At 36.5% G+C, this 22,327-nt stretch overlaps 1 protein-coding gene across 1 annotated transcript; it reads left to right on the top strand.

The window, feature by feature from the left end:
* The first annotated feature begins 1,563 nt into the window (after positions 1–1,563).
* On the top strand, positions 1,564–21,445 carry LOC132154628 (DNA ligase 1-like). The gene is made up of 27 exons (XM_059563263.1): positions 1,564–1,737; positions 1,974–2,036; positions 2,253–2,424; positions 2,538–2,688; positions 3,559–3,690; positions 3,782–4,084; positions 4,683–4,788; positions 4,916–5,011; positions 5,394–5,450; positions 5,598–5,656; positions 5,881–5,994; positions 6,073–6,239; positions 7,411–7,487; positions 7,724–7,815; positions 8,025–8,124; positions 10,602–10,687; positions 10,777–10,892; positions 11,004–11,099; positions 15,222–15,332; positions 15,628–15,699; positions 15,814–15,958; positions 16,214–16,296; positions 19,266–19,418; positions 19,955–20,008; positions 20,094–20,237; positions 20,377–20,469; positions 21,172–21,445. Exons 1-27 carry the CDS (start codon positions 1,721–1,723, stop codon positions 21,244–21,246), a joined length of 2,934 nt encoding a protein of 977 aa, XP_059419246.1. The 5' UTR covers positions 1,564–1,720; the 3' UTR covers positions 21,247–21,445.
* The last annotated feature ends 882 nt before the right edge of the window (positions 21,446–22,327 follow it).

Here is a 22,327-nt window from a genome sequence, read left to right on the forward strand (position 1 = left end):
TGTTCACAGGTGTCTGTGGAGAAATGTCTGCCATTTCTTCTGCGATGACACTTCTCTTGGTTACTGCAAAACATAGGTTAAAAGACATTTGTGGAACATTTAAAAGAAATGTTCAGTTATTGCTGTATGTTTCTACATGCAAAGTGAAATAGCAATACAACTGTAAATCTGTTATTTGTTGTAGTCAGTTACATGCGTTTTGGTAGTGGTGAGCACCTATAAGTCTGCATACATAGCAACTGTAAAAGGAAGACATAGCTACTGCAAATGATCTCAGACATAATGATGCATATAAAGTAGAGTTACACTGTCATAGTAAAAATCACTGCAACTAGCTTTTATATTTAGTTCACTGAGATTATTTGAAAAGAAAGTTCTTCTATAGAATTATAATACTAATAGTAAAAAAACAAATCCTCTTATAGAAGTAATTACATTCAGTTAAAATCATAAAATAAAAATCTAAAACTACAAACGGCAAAAAAAAATAATGTTATGCACTGGACCGTCATCCTCCTCCTCTTCCTCATCTGTTTGTTTGCAGATTGGAGTGTTTAATGCAGTGTAAATATTCTAAACTCACATAACTGTACTTACATCAAAGATAAAGATTTATTAGCTTTAGGTGGAGCATAACGAAAGTTTTCTCGCACATGGATTTAACCTTTTGCAAGTTTCATTATGAACTTGCTAACTAAAATACTAAAATGTCAACAACAACAACAAAAAAAATCTATGCTTACGAGAAATATTTTTTCATAAAAATCCCATACATCCACATCTCTTGGTAAATAATACATTGTGATTTGCTGTCATCAAAGCCCAGAGCACAGCTCTCACCTACAAATGATGGCTGAATGAAACTTACACTGTAACAAATTAAAAAGAAAAATAATCCAGTTATCTTTAATTAATCTGTCATTCAAAATATTGTTGAGTGTAATGCAGAAACTAAAATTTAAAGTATATCATGTGTTGTTTATCCATCATGTCTCAGTCATGCTTGAAGACACTAAAGTATGTGGACAATCTTGTTTTCTACTTGCGGGGTTCATCTAACCTTCCAGTTTAAGACTGAACAGGGAGGGATACAGAATATATCTCATACCACAGTAACCGTAGACACTCCCACTGGAACTAAACACAAACAATCAAATATCATTCTGATTCCAGCACTTCCTGATGGTAAAAAAAAGAAACAATATCCATATATCATGCCATGATTGTGATGAATAAATAAATTAAAATATAATAATAATAATAATAATAAATAAATAAAGATTATTATGCGTGATTTATAAGCTTATTTCCTCATGGGGACCAAAAATATCCCCACACGGTCAAGTAACAGAAACAAAAGAAGGAAAAGGCTGAGAAACAATGACTTAGAAGGAATCTAAATCCATGCATATTATTTTAGTGGCAGTATGAGCATGTAAATACACCGAATTTGAGTAAACAATTTGAGAAATTGTTCCTAGCGATACACTATAGCAATTCGGTACCTCCAATCCAACAGGCGGCACTAAAATGCTTTTGTACTGAATAAACTCCGTTGTTTCTGTCGTCTGCGGGAACGACGTCACTTTGGCGCCGAATTATACAGAGTTAAGCGCGCCGAAGAAAACATTGGTGCTTCAAAAATTTTAATAACGCTCCAAAATATATATTAAGAATATATTCCGGATTTACTCCGTATCTGCAGTGCAAGACCCCAACAATGCAGCGAAGCATAGCGTGAGTTTGTCCATTCATTTGTTTTTTCATCCGTGATGTTGACCACAGAATATTGCATGAACTGCAGCGTCTGATTCTGATACAAGACCGTGTTTAACCTACACCAAACTAACTTACTAAGTCCCTCGCCCCCTTTTTATCCTTAAATTGTATTTCTTTAAATGATAATTTATAAAACAGTATCAACCTGAGTGAGCTAATTTGTCTTTCGTAAACTCGTTGTTTTCCGCCCATAGAGCATTTTTTCAGCCAATGAAAAGCAAGGAAAAGAGTGATGGACAGCTCAAAGCAAAAACTGAGTGAGTGATATTTTAGAGATGTTTACCGAGTTAATCATTGTTTAATTAAATATATTTTTGTATTTTATTTTGGACAATGTTTTAGAAACGTAAATGCAGCTATTTGTCTTGATTCTTTGGTAACAATGAGTTGGAGGAGTATGAAGACAGATAAGCAATGTTAAACTGTTATATAATAATGTTGAATAACATTTTTTGTTTTCTCCTGCTGCTCAGACCTGTAAAAAGTCCCCTCAAAATTCAGAATGGCGTGCAGGAAAATTATTCACCCGTAAAGAAAGTGCATAAACGCAGTCGAGCAATCATAGAAAGCGATGATGAAGATCAGCCAATAGTAAAAGAGCAGGTGCCAAAAGACAGTGAAGTTCAAACAGCAAAGCCAGAGAAGGTAAGAATTGAGTAATCATGAGCATCAACTATAACAACATATCAGTATTGTGGTTAATGATTTTGATTCTATGTCTTACTACGCTAAACACACACAATTCTGTTATTACAAAGGCTGTTTCCACTGTATCTCCAAAAACTCCCATAACCCCAACGACTCCTGTCATGTCGGGTACCTCTGTTGCCGTGGTAACCCCTGCTTCCTCAGGTACTCCAGCAACTCCGACATCGACATCCCCGTCAGGCATTCCCAAACGCAAGACTGGTCCGTATCACTCTCTTCTTTTCACATTCCTTCTTGTACATCTAATCATTTATTGTTTCTTTAATTCTTCTTAATACTCCAAAATACATTTCCAGCAGTCTTTTATGTGAACCGGCAAATTCATTCTAAACCTGTTTTTTTTTTTACAGATTTTTAAAAGTTAGACATAATATGGTAGAAAGCTTTGCTCATGAGTTTTGTTTTTTAAACATCAGTCTTTTACGGCCCTTTTGATATGAAATAGAGAAAATATGGAGCTCACACATCTTTTATTTTTATTAAATGGCCCAAACTGAGCAAAAAGTAAGATGAAATCTTTTTATAACAGTATGAAAGATTTTCATAAACTATGCTAAAAAAGTCATATCAATTTATAAATCATCAATTGTCACTCAATATGTCTTAGTAAGTCAATATTTTTTAGCTTTTTTATGATCAGAGCTTTGTAGATGTCATTGTGGGGACAAAATATAATGTAGTGCAACACAATGATGACTGAGAAATGTACAAATAAAAAATGTATTAATTACATTATATTATAATATATTTGATATGTTTAACATGAAACATGAAAAAAAAAAATTATTAGGAAAACCAAAGTTCAGTCCAGTAAGTGTTAATCTTTAAATATTACTAACAGCATAAAAGTTATTCTTGTTTACTTAAAAAATTCACATCGAAAAGACACGTGAACCACAACCAGAAGGTGGACATTTTATAATTATACTAAAAGGTCTTTTACAGTAAATTATAAATCAGATGACAGAAGGCATGAAGTAGATTGTGTACCACAGGTTTTTCAGCAGAGTTTATGTATTAAATATGAGACAGTAGGCTTCATAGGGTTAAAATCCCTCTCCCATTCTCTAGCTCGCAAGCAATTCCCCAAGAGGAAGCTGGAAAGCAGAAGTGATGAAGAGGGGACAAAAGAGGAGGATAAGGATCTCGATAGAGCGCAGGAGAGTAAGAGAGCGCGAGTGGAGTCTTCACCTGGAAATACAGGTGAGATGAGCTGATCTCTGTGCACAGGTATCTCCTTTCCAATATCTTCATAAGTTTCTCATTGTTTCTTCTCTTTCTCTCTTCAACTCAGACAATGAGATGATGGAGGTGGAAGAGAAGAGCATTGATGGAAAGACTGCTGTGGAGGAACAGAGAGAGGAGGATGTAGCAAAAACATCTGTAGTTGAGGACGAGGCAAACAATGAGATGAACAAAAAGGACAAAAGTGACATAAAACAGGAGAAAAAGATAAATGGAGAAAATGGGAGGAAGGAAAAAATAGAGGACAAGAAAGAGAAGGAAGATAGCAGTCCTGAACGAGTGGTTAAAAAAGAAAAAAACACAGAAGAGAAAGGGGGATCAGCCAAAAAGAAACCCATCAGCAGCTTTTTTGGTAAACTTTCTGTCCTTTTCTTCCATCTTTTTAATTAAAGGGATAGTTCACTTCAAAGTGAACATTGTCATTATTTCCTTTCCCTCATGACCCCCCAAACCCGTATGATTAGTGAAACAATTTTCATTTTTAGTAGTGGTTGACTGATGTTGTTTTTTGCAGCTGATATCTTGGAAAGCGCCGGTATAAAAACTATATAATTTTTTAAACATTTTAATCAATATTTAAGAAATTTTAAGTAAAAAAATTAGTATAGTTTATATAGTTTATTAATAGTTTAATAACTATACACTATATAGTTTAATAGTTTAATGTGTAAAATGTGACAAAGTATTTTCACAAATAAATTAATTTTTAATAAAAATATAATTAAAAAGGAAGTAAACACTAACCAACAGTGCACTTGGTATTCTGGAAAGTTTGTGTTTATTGTGTACACATCGGCAAAGCAAAAAAACATATTGGCCAATGCCGATATTTGCAAAATGCCAAATATCTGCCGATATATCTATCGCCCCTTGGTGATATACTGTATTGGTCAACCACTAATATATATATATTTTTTTTAACTCTTTATATAACTTACAATCTCTTGTAGCTCCCAGAAAGGCAGCTGTAAAACTGGAAAAAGAGGAGCGAAATGAGGGAGAAAAAAAGAAGAATGGAGAGATCTCTGATGCTGTTGAACAGAAAGAGAAGAAAAGGTTAAAGTCAAAAAATATTCAAATATTAAACTGACTTGGAGCATTTAACTTAAGAAATATAATTGTTTGTTTGAAAGAGACCATTTTTTTGTGACTCCTTTTAAAATGAGCTTTATTTTTTTGACAGTGAAAAGGGGATGGATTCTGCAGTCCAGAGCCAGTATGATCCCTCCAGAGCACATTACAATCCCGTCGACCACGCCTGCTGGAGGAAGGGCCAAAAGTAAAGCCTGCTTTTTATTCGTTTATTAGCATGAATGAGTCCAAAAAACAGAGCTAGAGCAGCATTTGTGCACACATGATCTCATCTTCCTAAAGTTAATGGCTTTTGGTAAAATTCCTAAATTAAGTCATTAGCAACGTTTTTTTTTTTTCTTTTAAAGCTTTTACATGTCTTAAAAATGTGTTTGCATACGAGTGGCTAACTTATCAAAGACATTGAATATCAGCAGGGTGAACAGGAAAACCCATCTAATCACTAGTCTGGTTGTGTTTGTACTCAAAAAGCTTAATACAATTGCAAAATCTTACTAATGCAATACAATTAGCTTGAAACGTTTTCTGTGGAAGTTCATTGTTGTTTGTTTTATTTATCTCTCTCTAAGAGTGCCATATTTGGCTGTTGCTCGCACCTTTGAGAAGATTGAAGAGGATTCGGGCAGGTATGAAGTAGAATTATCCTGTGTGTGATATATATATATATATATATATATATAGTGTGAGTGTGTTTCTCTTACATCTATTTAAGTTTTAAAATAGGTGTATGTGTCTGTAGCAGTTAAAATTCAATAAAATTAAATTTGTTTTAGGCTGAAGAACATTGAAACGCTTTCCAACTTTCTGCGATCTGTAATTCTTCTCTCTCCCGGTGAGTGTGTGTACTTAACTCATTGAGTTTAAATAGGTTATTATTAATTATTTATGCCAGACAGGGATTGTTTTTCTTTCTTTTTGTCTGAGTAGTGAAAATGTGAACAGATGAATGCCTCTGTTAGAAAAGCTGATTGAAGAAAAGACTTTGACTTTATCTAGCATACATTCAGAATGTCTAAGCGTCACTGTTTCCATTTGTTCAATCCTCTGTTTGTTTAGATGACCTGCTATGCTGTGTGTACCTGTGTCTGAATCAGCTCGGTCCTGCATATCAGGGTCTGGAGCTGGGTGTTGGGGAGACCGTCCTGATGAAAGCCGTCGCTCAAGCAACTGGTAAATATATTTGTGTTTTACCTAATGTCATTCACCATTCTCCTAGCCGACCCCTTTACTGTTAACATCTCTTTCCAGGGCGACAACTGGACAAAATCAAGGCGGAGGCTCAGGAGAAAGGTGACCTGGGATTGGTTGCTGAAAGTTCCCGCAGCAACCAGAGAATGATGTTTGCACCGGCCAATCTGACAGCAGGGGGCGTTTTCAACAAACTGAAAGAGATCGCTAACATGAGTGGAAACTCTGTGAGTACAAATACAGTAATAGTGATATTGTGAACTAGTGTTGTCAAAAGACCCGGTACTTCGGTACCAAGTCGGTACTAAAAGAATTTAAATGTGACGGTACCAGGTTTCTTTAAGTACCGGTAATACCGAGGTCCCGTTCAAACCCGGTTCAGCGCTATGATTTCCGCGAAGCAGAAAACGAGGACGGAATCTCAAAATCCAGTCATAAAAATGAAACTTGCATTTTAATATGGACAGTCATGGAATTTGTCAAAGTTAGCATAAATTAATCAAATCAAATCTCCATATGGACCAGTATCTGTAAATGTTAAGCCGCAAAAGTTGTTTGAAATATGAATCTGTGTTCTGCGCGTCTCTGTGTGAATTAATGAATGACAGAGACGTGCGGGTTTGTTTACTACATAGACTGAAGCGCATGACGCTTGCATTAATTTCGGCATCTGAGCTTCAGAGTTCTCTCTCCATCAAGCGATCTGAACTTTTCAGTTTATCTCAATGGACGCACAGCGCACCTGTTTTTGATGCTCTGTAAACTCTTTGTGAAGGCGCATGACTCACCGTCGCTTTACTGATAGCACTGTTTCTCACACATGCAAAGAGAGAGAGAGCGAGAGTCTTCCCACGCTGAATCGACACGCTATATGTAAACTACTCTTTGTTGTCTTCTCTGGTCAAAATAATGGAGTTCATTTAGAATTATTCATATTCATTTTCGAACAAGCAGAAGACATACCGGTTTCCCCGGTAGTGGGCGGAGCTAATGCGCAAATGGCAATTTCATTGGCTGACGCTGATCTAGTACCGTCCCTGTTTTGATTTCAGCAAATCAGTTTGACCGAACGCAGACAACGTGATTAATATTCATGAACCCAGCAGCTCATCAATTCATAGTGCATTGTATATACATTAGTATGATAGTAGAATTAGTAGTAGTATTATCTTTTAATAATAATTAATATGATCTATTAATATGATATATTGTGAACATATTGTTACAGTTTAACACAACTGAGTTCTATTTTAAGATATAATTTATTCCTGTGATGGCAAGTCTGATTTATCAGCAGCAAAAAATAAATAAATAAATGAACAGGTTTAATTTTGTCCACATATATGTTCTCAATGAAAATCAGCTACCTCTCTCTTTTTCTCTTTCTCTCACTGTCAGGCAATGAATAAGAAGATTGACATTATTAAAGGCCTATTTGTGGCATGTCGGTTTTCTGAGGCTCGATACATTGTCCGGTATGTCATTTCACCTTTCAATTATGACTTTTTCAATTTCTCATCTGACCAATCATGCAGAAATGTTGAGTTCATTCTGAAAATTACAGAATAATGAATGTAATTTATGGATGACTGTTGATTTTTACTAAATCTAAATGATGGCTGCTGGCCTTATATTGCTGTTTGGTGACAGATTTATATGAATATTAATGCGGAAATATGTTATTTTGATTGGTTGCTTGTGTGATTGAAAGGTCACTGGCTGGGAAGCTGCGGATCGGATTGGCTGAGCAGAGCGTTCTCACGGCTCTCAGTCAGGCAGTGTGTCTGTCGCCCCCGGGCCAAGGTTTGAAATGATCCTAATGAAACTGGCATTAACAGGCATCATAATCAGAGCATTGATAGAACCTCCAGGCATTCAGCATTTGCAATTAGATTACTCTCTGCTGTGATGAATAAAAATGAATAATATTTAAACATATAAATATTAATTAGGTGTCTATGTATTTAGCAGTATTTAAATGTTTCTAATATGTTTTTCTTGTGTTGGTTCAGAGTTCCCACCAGCTGTGCTGGATGCAGGGAAAGGAATGAGTGCAGAAAACAAGAAAGTGTGGCTGGAGGAGAAAGCTCTGATCCTGAAACAGACATACTGGTGAGTGAGTGTGTGTGTGTATATATTTTAGCAAGACACTGATCAATTTTATTATTTTTTTATTTTTATAAAAATTTTGTTTTGCCATCACAAAAAATTAATTACATTTAAAAATAAAAGAGTTCATTAGCAAAGATTTTGGTAGTCTGTTTCATTACCATGAAAATGTTTGAGTAGCTGTATGAACTATTGTTATGTACAACCCGAATTCCGGAAAAGTTGGGACGTTTTAATAAAATGAAAACTAAAGGAATTTCAAATCACATGAGCCAATATTTTATTCACAATAGAACATAGATAACGTAGCAAATGTTTAAACTGAGAAATTTTACACTTTTATCCACTTAATTAGCTCATTTAAAATTTAATGCCTGCTACAGGTCTCAAAAAAGTTGGCACGGGGGCAACAAATGGCTAAAAAAGCAAGCAGTTTTGAAAAGATTCAGCTGGGAGAACATCTAGTGATTAATTAAGTTAATTGATATCAGGTCTGTAACATGATTAGCTATAAAAGCTTTGTCTTAGAGAAGCAGAGTCTCTCAGAAGTAAAGATGGGCAGAGGCTCTCCAATCTGTGAAAGACTGCGTAAAAAAATTGTGGAAAACTTTAAAAACAATGTTCCTCAACGTCAAATTGCAAAGGCTTTGCAAATCTCATCATCTACAGTGCATAACATCATCAAAAGATTCAGAGAAACTGGAGAAATCTCTGTGCGTAAGGGACAAGGCCGGAGACCTTTATTGGATGCCCGTGGTCTTCGGGCTCTCAGACGACACTGCATCACTCATCGGCATGATTGTGTCAATGACATTACTAAATGGGCCCAGGAATAATTTCAGAAACCACTGTCGATAAACACAATCCGCCGTGCCATCAGCAGATGCCAACTAAAGCTCTATCATGCAAAAAGGAAGCCATATGTGAACATGGTCCAGAAGCGCCGTCGTGTCCTGTGGGCCAAGGCTCATTTAAAATGGACTATTTCAAAGTGGAATAGTGTTTTATGGTCAGACGAGTCCAAATTTGACATTCTTGTTGGAAATCACGGACGCCGTGTCCTCCGGGCTAAAGAGGAGGGAGACCTTCCAGCATGTTATCAGCGTTCAGTTCAAAAGCCAGCATCTCTGATGGTATGGGGGTGCATAAGTGCATACGGTATGGGTAGCTTGCATGTTTTGGAAGGCTCTGTGAATGCTGAAAGGTATATAAAGGTTTTAGAGCAACATATGCTTCCCTCCAAACAACGTCTATTTCAGGGAAGGCCTTGTTTATTTCAGCAGGACAATGCAAAACCACATACTGCAGCTATAACAACAGCATGGCTTCGTCGTAGAAGAGTCCGGGTGCTAACCTGGCCTGCCTGCAGTCCAGATCTTTCACCTATAGAGAACATTTGGCGCATCATTAAACGAAAAATACGTCAAAGATGACCACGAACTCTTCAGCAGCTGAAAATCTATATAAGGCAAGAATGGGACCAAATTCCAACAGCAAAACTCCAGCAACTCATAGCCTCAATGCCCAGACGTCTTCAAACTGTTTTGAAAAGAAAAGGAGATGCTACACCATGGTAAACATGCCCCGTCCCAACTATTTTGAGACCTGTAGCATAAATCAAAATTGAAATGAGCTCATTTTGTGCATAAAATTGTAAACTTTGTCAGTTTAAACATTTGCTATGTTATCTATGTTCTATTGTGAATAAAATATTGACTCATGTGATTTGAAAGTCTTTTAGTTTTCATTTTATTAAAATTTAAAAAACGTCCCAACTTTTCTGGAATTCGGGTTGTACAAATGTAATTCTTCCTTGTCCTTAAGTAAAAAGCTGTTCAAAATATTACATACACTTTGCAGTATGTGCAAAATGTTAATTATTTTACTAAAACAAGAGGGATCATACTAAATGCATGATATTTTCTATGTAGTACAGACCTGAATAAGATATTTCCTATAAAATACATTCATATATAGTCCACAAGAGAAAATAATAGTTGAATTTATAAAAAATTACCCCCCTCAAAAGTTTACTCTTGTGGGCTTTGTATGTGAATGACATACTGCAAAATGTATGTAAAATTGATATATGTAAAATTTGACCACAACCGTATAAATTAATATACATGTATATGAATCCTGTGAAAAGGCTGAAAATGTCAAGATTTTTTATTTTATTTTTTATATTCTATTCTGTTGGCTAGCATAAGGTAAATGTACACGGACTGAGCACAACCTGATTGTCAGACACAATTTGGTGCTATGAAGGATAATTATCCATGTACTACAAACAGTATTTCAGTTACGACTACAGGTGTCCGCTGCATAACAAGTGCCTGTTTAATGAGTATTAGCATAATTTGTACCCTACAGGAAGTCTAATTTTAACAAATTGGACAGGTGTTGTTGTAGTCATTACATATCACCTCAATGCATACAAATAATGTTTTCATTGCTTTCACTTATATTGTTCCTCTCAGTGAGATGCCAAATTATGATGCTATCATTCCTGTATTGCTGAAGGAGGGCATAGATGCACTGCCCAATCACTGCAAGCTCACCCCAGGTACTGACCAAACACAACTTGCCCATTTCTCCCACCCTCCAACAGAAAATGTAGTTTAGAATGAGACTAAACAATGTTGTGTTTTGCAGGTGTTCCCCTGCGGCCCATGTTGGCTCACCCGACTAAAGGGGTCGGTGAGGTAATGAAACGTTTTGATGAGGCATCTTTCACCTGCGAGTATAAATACGATGGAGAGAGAGCCCAGGTGTGTGTTGTTTTAATAGTGTTCCACAAGGTGGAGCCTCAGCCATAAAATTGACTTTGTTTCCATAGCAAAATTATGTATTTTATTATTTTTTTGCTTTGCATTTAACAGATCCATATTCTTGAGAATGGAGAGGTGCGCATTTTTAGCCGAAACCAAGAGGACAACACAAGCAAATACCCTGATATTATTTCAAGAATCCCACAGGTAACACTTATACACCCAGAGAGAAAGTAATAGAAATTAGAAAAAGCAAAAGCAAGTCTCTGTGTTTAAAGCCGGGTTTGTAAATTATTCATAATTGAAAATATGAATAAATACTATAGTATATAAAAACTAAAATAACACTGAAATGAAGCGATCAGATATTTCAGAACTGAAACAGTCTGGTGACTTCAAATGTCCCTATAATGTGTCAGTCGTTACTAGGGTTGGAAATCGAAAATCAGTTCCATTTTAGAACTGGTTCCAAATTTCCAAGAACCGGGTATTCGATAAGAAAGCTTGAATTTCGATTTTGATTAAACGAATCATGTATTCACATTTTAATGTGATTTAAAACGATTGAATTGCAGCAATGGAAAGAACTTGCACCCTGTTTGAGTGCAGCGCACATGAAACGCAAGCGTGTGCACAGAGAACAGCGGTTGCAGTGCGGGTTCCTTGTTTGTGTCCATTCTTGGATCATTCCGTGTATTTCCACTGTAGAAAAGGTTGTTCCTTGCCAGACTTCTTACATATTTATCGTCCAGTATGCAGGAAACTTTGTCAGTATGTCATCATAAAAACAGCCGTTTTTGTCTTAAGTGAAAGTAAACAGATAAGAAAGAAAACGCATGTACAGTATTTTTAGTGCTGCGTGCATTTTGAGTTATGTGATCGTGATTTGCCGCAAATTGTCATTGAACAAAGGCTCTGTGTAGTAAATGTTGTGCCACGTGAAATCAGGCATGTGTTGACATTTACAGCTGATTACAGAACAGGCATTACTGACAAGATGCACATTAAATATCGGCCGATATTTATTTAAAGAAAATCATTCAATGATCATGACTATGTTTAAAAACTTTAATTAATCTATATTGTATTGATGAAAATTTTAATTACAGTTTCTTTCCCTGAAATTTTGTTCAGTTTTATTTATGCTATTAATTGATTTGTTAGTTCCTATTTTAGTACCGTCTGTTAACTTGTCTTTAATACTTTAATATTTTAAATGTTTATTAATCTAGTTGTTTTTGCTTAGGTATTTTTTTTAAAGCATAGGCAAAATTCCTCTTGCAGTGTTCTGTAGGGCACTGATTTTTGCTCTTGTTATTCAGCTGCAACATAATGCTTTGTAAAAATGTTTGACATCTAAATGTCTTATGACTAAATGACTTTTTTTTCAGTATATTGGGTTTATATCTTATTGCTATCAAAACTAAGAATCAATAAGAATAGGAATCGATACGCAGAATCGGAATCGATAAAATTAAATGATACCCAACCCTAGTCGTAACTGAAATGAAGCTTGTACAGTCAAGACATTTGCTGTTGCACATTCTGCCTTGGTTTTCACCCAATATCTCACTGGGATAATATTGTACAGTCTGACAAGCAACTATTGAAAAGTACTCACACAGTGTGCACCTGACCAAAGGTTTACATTGCATTAAGGCTGGAATACACTACAGGCCGGAGGACAACTGAGGACACCAGACACTAGCAGACTTTCAGGTCGTTCTGGATCCAAAAACACAAGCACGTTGTTGCTAGGAGTTGCATGACAAATGAAAACAATGTGTTCACATGATTTTCTGTGAACTCCTGCTGCTCAATGTCTGCAGATTGTCTTTGACTTTTGGCAACTATCATCAGCTCATCCAGGCTATAAATCTAAGCAAAGGTCGTGAGGTGTATTCCAGCCTTTAGTAAGAAAAAAAACTGCTAGTCAGAATATATGATGTTGAATATGCAGCAATTTTGGGATTCTGTTCAAATGAGATTTCACCGAGGGTGGAGGTGACACGACTAAAATAGAAAACCAGGCGACTGACGAAATGTTTGCAGAATTTCAGACTAGAATGGTTGAGATCACACCTGATTAGGATATGCTGTTAGTCTTTATCAAAGACTCTCTTTCTCTTTAGTCTTTCTGTATCTGTCTATTTCTCTCTCTTTTTCAAAGGCCATATTTGTCCTCTGTCATCCTGATCTGTTCTGTTCTCCTCACAAGAAAGCAATAATGGATTCCAGCCCTAAAGCAAAGAAAGCATTTGATGAATGACACGAGCTAACACAGATAAATCAATAAAAACGCTGTTGTTTTGCTTATCAGTGTCCATATCCAATCTCAGAACCGTAATGTCTTTTTCTACCTTCACTTTTCTCAGTTGTCTGATATTCAATTCAAAATCTCATTATTGTACAAGTATCAAATTATTTTATAAGAAGCAAAACTGTAAACAAGTTGTAAACAAGATGTAATGTGGGGAATTAATAGGTTCAATCAGCAGCAAAAAACAGTTGTCATTCATGTTTTAGAATGCTAAACATCGTAATATTCTTGGTAAAGATTGACCCAAAAATAAATATCCTGTCATTAATTACTCACCCTTATGTTGTTCCAAACCTGTAAGGCCTTCGTTCATCTTCGGAACACTAATTAAGATATTTTTGGTAATCTTTCAGCTTTCTGACCCTACAAAGACAGCAACACAGCTAGCAAATTCACAGTTCGTTTCGTTCCGCAGCACGTTTCGGGGTGTGGAAATGTCGCCACAATAACAGACTGGTGTGGAAAACTCTCGGATGTATTTTAAGGATTCTGTGCCGCAAACTTACTTTTGGGAATCCAGCTTTTAGTCAATCCTGATAAGCTCTCGTAGTCACAGTTGTAAATACTGCAGCTTTCTTCTGTAGTGAGAGGGTTTGGCAGCACGGTCTTTGTTTCCAGTCAGAATGTTAAAGAACGCAACACGCACATTTCCCAGAACTCTTGTATAATTCAACCAGTTCTATGTTGATTCGACGCTCCTGAAGTGTTTCCATTTTTGTATTACGTATGCATCAGACATTCAGCCAAGTGTCTGTGGGCATGTCGTCTGAGGCTGAAACTAGTCGACGCATGTTCACGAAAGTACACAATGCATAGGTGCAGTGCTGCTGATGCAGGAGCTGGTGTTCTGATGTAGAACATGCATACACTGCGCCTTGTTTACAAGCAGAGGAATGCACACACAAGCGTTGAATTTTCATGAACTGATGTTGTTAACTGACAAGCTGTGCAAATCCGCGCTGATAATGAATGTGGATTTGTGCAGCTTATCAGTTAGCAACGACTCTGTGTAGTAACCGCTGGTATGTGAAATCATGCACGTGATGGAATTTACTGCCGATTTGAGAACTGGCTTTAATGACAAGATGCGCATTAGTTATTGGCCTATATTTATTGTGCACCCCTAGTTTTAAGATTTTAATTAAGCTTTGGAGAGATGAGTAAAAAAAAAAATATTTTATTTTTTGTGGTAGTCAGTATGAAACGGCTTCTGATGAGCTTAACTCACAAAATAGTCAGTTCACCCCATGAACGTCCACAGCCACACTAATGACTGATAAGCGTTGGTTTCTTACAAAGTGCATGCTGCAGTTTTGTCATCTGCTGCTTTAAATTCTCAAATTCTTGGCTGTCAGTGTTTTTATTGTTCATCAGCTAAAAAAAAATGCTTGTGATTTCGACAAAATTGTTCCTCTGTTTTTATCATTATAGTTGCAGTGTGGACTTCCCTATTCTCCAAGAATTAGAATGATTATTGAAACTTTAGTTATCAGTAGTTAATGTTCTTGGTGTGAGCAGGCCTTTAGTCACTGTCACTATGGTTACAAGTTGTATACTTGTCTGTCAAGAGAATAGAAAAGGGGCTTGACTTCAGTTATTCATACAGACTGAATTCAAACTGCTCCTATAAGCTGTTGTATGAACAGGCACATCTGTTATTAAATATAGGTGTCAGTCCCAAACACTGACCATGTGAATGCATTCACTTATGTGAGAGGATTACAAATGTTTACAAAATCACCCCATACCTTCTGCTGCAGCTCTCACAAACTTAATATGAACTTGTAACATCTATTGAATTGTAAATGTCACACAGCCTCAGGGTTCGATGGGTTATGTGTTGGTGAAGTGGTAGTGTTTAAAGCTCAGGTGACCTTATAAACAAGTAATTTTTAGATTTTATGGGGCATATCTGTGGGGTGTGAGGCATTGCTCGGCATCGATGTTCCAGTTTATTCAGGTGTTGATGTTAGATTTAATAAATGTTTTTACCTCTCTCTCTGACGTAGATGAAGAAAGAGAACGTACGGTCCTGTGTTCTGGATTCAGAGGCGGTGGCCTGGGACAGAGAAAAGAAACAGATCCAGCCATTTCAGGTCCTCACCACGAGGAAAAGGAAGGTAAGAGGAACAGAGAGAAATTTGAACGGAAAAACAGCTGAATATAAAGGAAAGACACATAACTGAAAGGTTAAATGTATAAGGATGGAGATATTCCAGTAGCTTTTGGGAAGTTGATATGTCCTTCAGTGTGACATGCGTTTTAAACCATTTTTAAAATATACATTTTGCTTACTATTTTATCATTTTTTATGCATTCGTGACCTTATTTGGAAAAGAAATGTGATGAAAATCAAATCTTGATGTTTATTAAATGTACTTAAAAAGTTTACATGAGTTTGTGTGTGTATATCAGGATGTGGATGCATCTGAGATCAAGGTTCAGGTGTGTGTGTACGCCTTTGATCTGCTGTACCTCAACGGAGAGGTAAGAATATGATAACTGCTCATAGCCAAACACATTTGAATACTTTTGCATCTCTCAGAAATCTCCCTTTTTACCTGCTATGTGTTATTTTACTGAATTATGTGTCTGTCGCAGCCTCTGGTGCGAGAGCCTCTAAGCAAACGTAGGGCTCTGTTACGGGAGAGTTTTGAGGAAAAAGAAGGGGAGTTTGTTTTTGCTCGATCTCTGGACGCTGACAACACAGAGGCCATTGCTGAGTTCCTGGAGCAGTCTGTACGAGGTGTGTGAATGACAGATCTAGAGCTGTGGCTGTATTTTATTTGTACTTTCATATGATAAAAATGTTGGTATTGTATTGGTTTTTTTAGTTTAAAAATGTGTGTCCAAAACTAATTGATAATTGACAGACATTTAGAGTTGAATTACTCACTGTGAGGTGTTACTCAGTGATTTAATAATGATAATATTATTTAGACCCTAATTCGCTAATTAATTTCTATTCAAGGAGTTTCTCAGTGGTTTTGATGCTTTGCAGATTCTTGTGAGGGCCTAATGGTGAAGACATTGGAAAAAAATGCAACTTATGAGATTGCCAAACGCTCCCACAACTGGCTCAAGGTATCGCACATCACAGTGTGTTCAGAGTGAAAATACACTTAATTAAAATGTTTAATTTGTCTTGTTAATGTAGTAAATGTCTTAGAATACTATGTAGTCAATAGAAAATTAAAAAAAAATATCTGCAGGGAGAAAAGGTGCCTTAGTCTCAGACAGACACAAGCATCCTTTGTGTTTAAAAAAAATAAAACCTAGATGAGTGTTCAAAGTCAGAAGGAAGGTGTAAGCCATTAAAGTGTGATTTCCACCCCATTAAGCTCTTCTCTTATGCCGCGTTTCCACCGCAGGAACTTTACCCAGGAACTAGGGACTTTGGCCTGGTACTCTGTGTGTTTCCACCGCAGGAACCAGGAACTAAATAAAGTTCCGGGTAAAAAAATGCCCCTCAGAAAGTCCCTGCTGGCGAGGTGGTACTTTTTCAAAGTTTTGGAACTTTCGGGGGCGGGACTTGGGGGCTAAACATGCTGATTGGTTGAGTTCATGCAGCATTGGTTGAGTTCAACCAACATTTATTCGGATCAACATTTTCAAAATATTACTGTTATTGTGTCATGAAATGTAATTGTAAAAGTATTTCAGGCGAGAATGTAGTTGTTTAAAACTCAAATCTGTGGTTTATTTATAAAGACAGCGCCTATTTAAAAATGTGTTTCGCCGATCTCGGAAACGTGAGGTCCACGCGATCAGCGGGAGCTCAGTAATCATGTATCTGCCGAGAGCAGGCTCACCTCGGCTAGACCTTCTGATGTGTGCCGCTGGCTCTGATGTCTCTTTAGTGGTTAAACATAACATAATTCGTTTTGGGTAAATCTAACAGGTTATCTTTGGTCTGTATTCAATTTATCTATATGTTAAAATAAAAAAGGCAAATTGATATAATATTTCGTTTCATTGTAATTGCTGTATATATACACATTTCCCTGAACGAAGTGCATTTCTGCAGCTGTTATTATGTTTAAATGAAAACGAAAGGAGGCAGTGGTATTTGATATCCCATTTCGTTTTATTGTTAATATACAGAGAGGAAAATTGCAGTAGCCATGGTCAGCTGACTGAAGTTATCAAGTACGTTGCTGTTTGCAGATTTACCGGATTTGCGTTGTTGCGAACATCACACTCCTGAGTCGAATGCACAAAGTCTGAACTACCGAGGATGCACGTCCAAAATCAGCGTACTTTGTATTGAGAAACGGGTGCAGACCTACGTCACCAGTCTATATTTGCCTAATCTTCCCAGTACTTTACACAACAAATGTTGGTACAAATGTTCCGGGTAAATTCGTTGGAAATGCGGCATTATTCTGTCCATATCCTGACATTAAGGCTCAGTGTTATAATGGTGTGTATATATACTCTGACAGTAGAAATCAGACAGTCGGTAGAGAGCTATATCAGGGATCTCCAAACTCGGTCCTGGAGGGCTGATGTTAATGTTCTGCAGAGTTTAGCTCCAGCCCTTATTAAGCACACCTCAACCAGTTAATTAAGCTTTTACTAGGCATACTAAAAACTTCCAGGCAGGTGTATTGGAGCTAAACTCTGTAGGACACCAACCCTCCAGGTCAGAGTTTGGAGACCCCTGTGCTATACCTTATAATGTGATTATCCATGGTGCATTTTAAAGACAAAAATGCAGAAATGAAGTGTACTCAGCAAATTGTTGTTGATGGTTGTTCCAGATTCTACATTGTTTTGTGGATTGTAATGGGGGAGGTTTAAATTTAGTCTGGTTTACGTTGTTTTTGGTTGTCAAGCAACTTGCCTGGTCAATACAGAATTCATCTAATTGCTGGTCACGGATGACTGTACTGTATATCGGTTAGTTTACTACAAAATGTGTCTCATCCAGTCAAATTATGAGTAATTTCTGTTATGAGTGTTTTGTTTTCTGTCTTAATGTGTCTAATGTGAAGCAGCTGTCATGCGCTGATATCAAACTAATTCATTAGTTGTGAATAATCTTTTGGATTGCATTCATCAAATTCCAAATTAAAGACAAAATAATCAAATGAGAAGTACTTTTAATTTGTAGTGTTTCATTCATTGGATTACCAAAAAAGTATGTGAAATAAAACATTTGAGGTTTATTTTCCCAGCATAATATTTTGGAATGTTTTATCACTGTATAAATTGAAAAATTACTCACACTGTTACACCAACGCTGCATTCCTATCTGATGCAGCAAAAATTCAGTCAATTCAGTATTACAATTTAAAATACCTTTTTTCAGTGTATTGTTATTATTTTATTTCTGATGGAAAAGCTGAATTTCCAGCAGCCATTATAGGTTTCTTTTATGATTCTTTGAAGAATGGAAAGTCCAAAAGAACAGCATTTGTTCAACGGAAATGTTTTGTAACAATGTAAAAGTCTCTTATGATCATTTTGATTCTCCCTTGCTGAATAATGAACTTCTCTCTCTCATACCTCCAGATGTCACATTAATTTATTTCACCAAGGTTTTTTGTTTTTGTAGCTTCATACTTCAATTCATGGTTTCTAACATGAAAGGATGTTTGACACAGCCCTTATGTTTTAAACTTGAGTGACTTAATTTCTTCATTGTTACACTAAATGTTCAGCAGAATGACAGCCTCAGTCACCATTCATTTTCATTGTATGAAAACAGTGTGGTAAAAGTGAATGGTGACCGAGGCTGTCATTGTGCCAAACATGTCTTTTTAAGTTAAACAGAAGAAGAATGGAAGTCATACAGGGTTGAAATGACAAAGTGAAGACTGATGACAGTTTTTAGTTGTTTTCCCTCTTGGGTACATTTATCGCATTCCAATTGTTTATTTATTTTTGTGGGCTTTTTGTTGTTGTTGTTTTATACCCCAGAACACGACAAAGATACAGTTAAAAATGTTTTCATGCGGTGTAGTTTAGCAATTTATTCTTATTTATTCTATTGTCAGAACTGTCAATTGCTTGTCTGCTGTATTGTTTCTAATGGTCTGTTTCTGCAGCTGAAGAAGGACTATCTGGAGGGTGTTGGAGACACAGTGGATCTGTGTGTGATTGGTGCTTATCTGGGGAAGGGGAAGAGAGCAGGCAACTATGGAGGATTTCTACTGGCCTGCTACGATGAGGAGAACGAGGAGTTCCAGTCTGTCTGCAAGGTGTGTGTGTGTCTGTGTGGTATGAGGGAGACCAGGGAAAACTAGGACTGTAAATCAAGTTTTAAATTGAAGTAATTGCATCATATACAGATTTAATTACCCACAGATTTAATTAATTACTGTGTAATGTCTAATTCATGTGTATAGATATTACTCAATATTGTGAAATTATTACAATTACTGTTTTCTATTGCTTTGATGGATCCTGAATTTTCAGCATTGTTACTTCAGTCTTCTTCAGTGTCACAAGATCCTTCAGAAATCATTTTGATATGCTGATTTGGTGCTTATCTTTTTTTTCCCAGGATATGTGATTAATAGAAAGTTTAAAACCGCTGCATTTATTTGAAATATATATATTTTTTGTAACATTGTTACATCCAATGTGTCTTTGCTCTATATAGGAGTATTAATTTATTTAAAAAACTGACCCAAAATATTTGAACGAGAGAGTATGGATATTAATGACTGTTGTGGTTTTTTAATTTTAATGTTCTTTAGTTTTTGCAGTATATTTATTTGTGGATTTTTGTCAGATTGGAACAGGCTTCAAAGATGAAGATCTGGAGCAACATTACAATTTCTTAAAGGTAAAGCAAGATTTAAAGTTTCTTGTTTTCCATGTTGTGTTCCTGTACTTATATGGTTAATGTCTTTATATACAATCCACCTCAGGAGCACATCTTACCTAAACCACGCCCATATTACCGTGTGGACCAATCAGCAGAGCCGGATGTTTGGCTGGAGGCGGTACAAGTGTGGGAGGTGAAATGCGCTGACCTTTCACTGTCTCCAGTCTACAAGGCAGCAATGGGATTGGTCAGTACACCACGCACATGCGAATCATGAAGCAGAATCAGTGGTTTTTGATGACTGTTGTATAGATCATGGTGCCAGGTCTTAGTTCATAGTGCTCAAGTCTGGCTCTTTATGGTGCCATTCTCTCCTTGGCCATCAGGTGGACCCAGAGAAAGGCATTTCACTCCGTTTCCCACGGTACCTCAGGATTCGAGATGACAAAAAACCAGAGGATGCCACCACAGGGTCACAGGTAACATACAGAAAGCAAAATAACGAGAAGCAGGGCACACAAGCAGATATTTGTATTTATTTACCACATAGTGCTAATGTGAATACAGTGGGTCCAAAAAGTTTTAAAAAGTATAGCAATTATGTGTTTTGACATTAAAATGAATAGGAAATACGATATTATATCAATTAATATTATATGTAATCTATAATTATTTTATTCCTTTATAAATAAAATAAATAAATGTCTTACAGTAGAAAAAGCACAAGTGTAGGAGTGTACTGTAATTACCCCACATGGGATGTTCCTTTTAAAAGCAAATGTCATTAGTGCATAATGTATGGAAAATGCAGGATATGACACCATATGTGTGTCTGTAGTAGTTCCATGGCATATGAGACGGGAAGAGTGAGATTTTAAAGTAGTTTTTCCTTCTGAAAGTCAAACGTGATGACATTCAGAGCCTTGTGACATCGTGATTTAGTGGAGCAAGTGGAGTGGATCCGTTAAAGGAAATCCATCTTTTTACGCTCCACACTCTTTTTATTCTTTCTCCCCCTCATTTTCAAAGTTCATTTATTTCGGTTTTCTTTAATTCTGTCTCCCGATGGTTGGAAACACACAGGCACACAAACACGCCCTCTCAAAATGAACTATTCTGATCTCCTGCATCAGTCTCTCTCTCTCTCTCTCTCTCTCTCTCTCTCTCTCACGCTCTCTCAGATTGCAGATCTCTACAAGAAGCAGCAGCAGATTCAAAATCAGGGCGAAAAACAAGATCTGGAAGACTACTATTGATCGCTGTTTTCTGATTGGCTCCTGTTGTTACCTCGTCTTATTCCTATTGGGCAATGGAGCATTTTCAATATTATGTTGCATATTAATGTGCTGAATTTTAATGCTGTGATATTGGGTGACTCAATGAAAAATGGAAATGAACATGTAAATAATCTTTCAATGATGCAGAGCTAAAATAAACTTGCTTTTCACAAACTGACTGCCTTGGGTGTTTGACACCATGGTTTTGTGAATGTTCTGTCTTATGTTTTTGTCTCTTTTTTTGTACTTTGCATGTGTTTCTTGTATTCATGGTTGATTTTTACACAATATTATCAGGTTATGGATGCCTATTAATATGCTGTTTTAAGTGTGTATCTATGCACAGATGAGTGCATATTCATGTTGAAGTGCGTATCTTTACCATAGTGGGTTTCCAGTGAATTGGCCAACTGTTCTTGTCATTGACCAAAGATGGAAAATTTAATTATCCAGCTCTGTCTTTCCATCATCCATATTTGTACTCTCCATCTCTTCCTTTCTCTTCTCCACTGTCTGCTCACCCTCTCTGAAATGAGTTTGGCAGGTTTTGACACTGTGCTTCTGTCAGAGTTAAGACTGTAAAGAGAATTTTAAAGTGTTAATGTGACAGTCTAGTAATAGCCAGCATTCATTGGAGAGGCTTCACCCATCTGTGGAAGTCTTTGAGAAAGGAATTACAATGAATTAATACAAGTTTAATTAATGTGAAATTAATACAGTATTAATAATTCAACCGTTAGTGCTCATTAAAATAGCCCATGAGCTGAATGTACTTGCTCGGTTTGGATTGCAGATAAGAACATTGATTTTAAGAGCCTTGAAGCATCCGGCTAAATTACTCTGCTGTTCATTAGTATGGGGTTATGTTATAACTACATGTTTTTTTATTAACTGGAATTCAAGAACTGAACCAATCTAATCGTGCCAATATATACACAGGCTGTGCTCAGAATGGCATAGCACCTTTACTATGCAGTATGTTTTCTGAGAGAAGCTGTGTTAAGTATTAATGTACTATTATTTTGTTCATTAATTTTATTGAGTTAGCTTTTTATTTTTT

Source organism: Carassius carassius, chromosome 12 (assembly GCF_963082965.1).
Source record: "Carassius carassius chromosome 12, fCarCar2.1, whole genome shotgun sequence".
In the NCBI taxonomy this organism is placed as follows: Eukaryota; Metazoa; Chordata; class Actinopteri; order Cypriniformes; family Cyprinidae; genus Carassius; species Carassius carassius.

What these genes read in the sequence shown, in the direction of transcription:
- LOC132154628 (XM_059563263.1), top strand. An exon ending in GTCTTCACCTGGAAATACAG is followed by an intron (nt 3,691 to 3,781) that starts GTGAGATGAGCT and finishes TCTTCAACTCAG; the next exon opens with ACAATGAGATGATGGAGGTG. An exon ending in ACGATGGAGAGAGAGCCCAG is followed by an intron (nt 10,893 to 11,003) that starts GTGTGTGTTGTT and finishes TGCATTTAACAG; the next exon opens with ATCCATATTCTTGAGAATGG.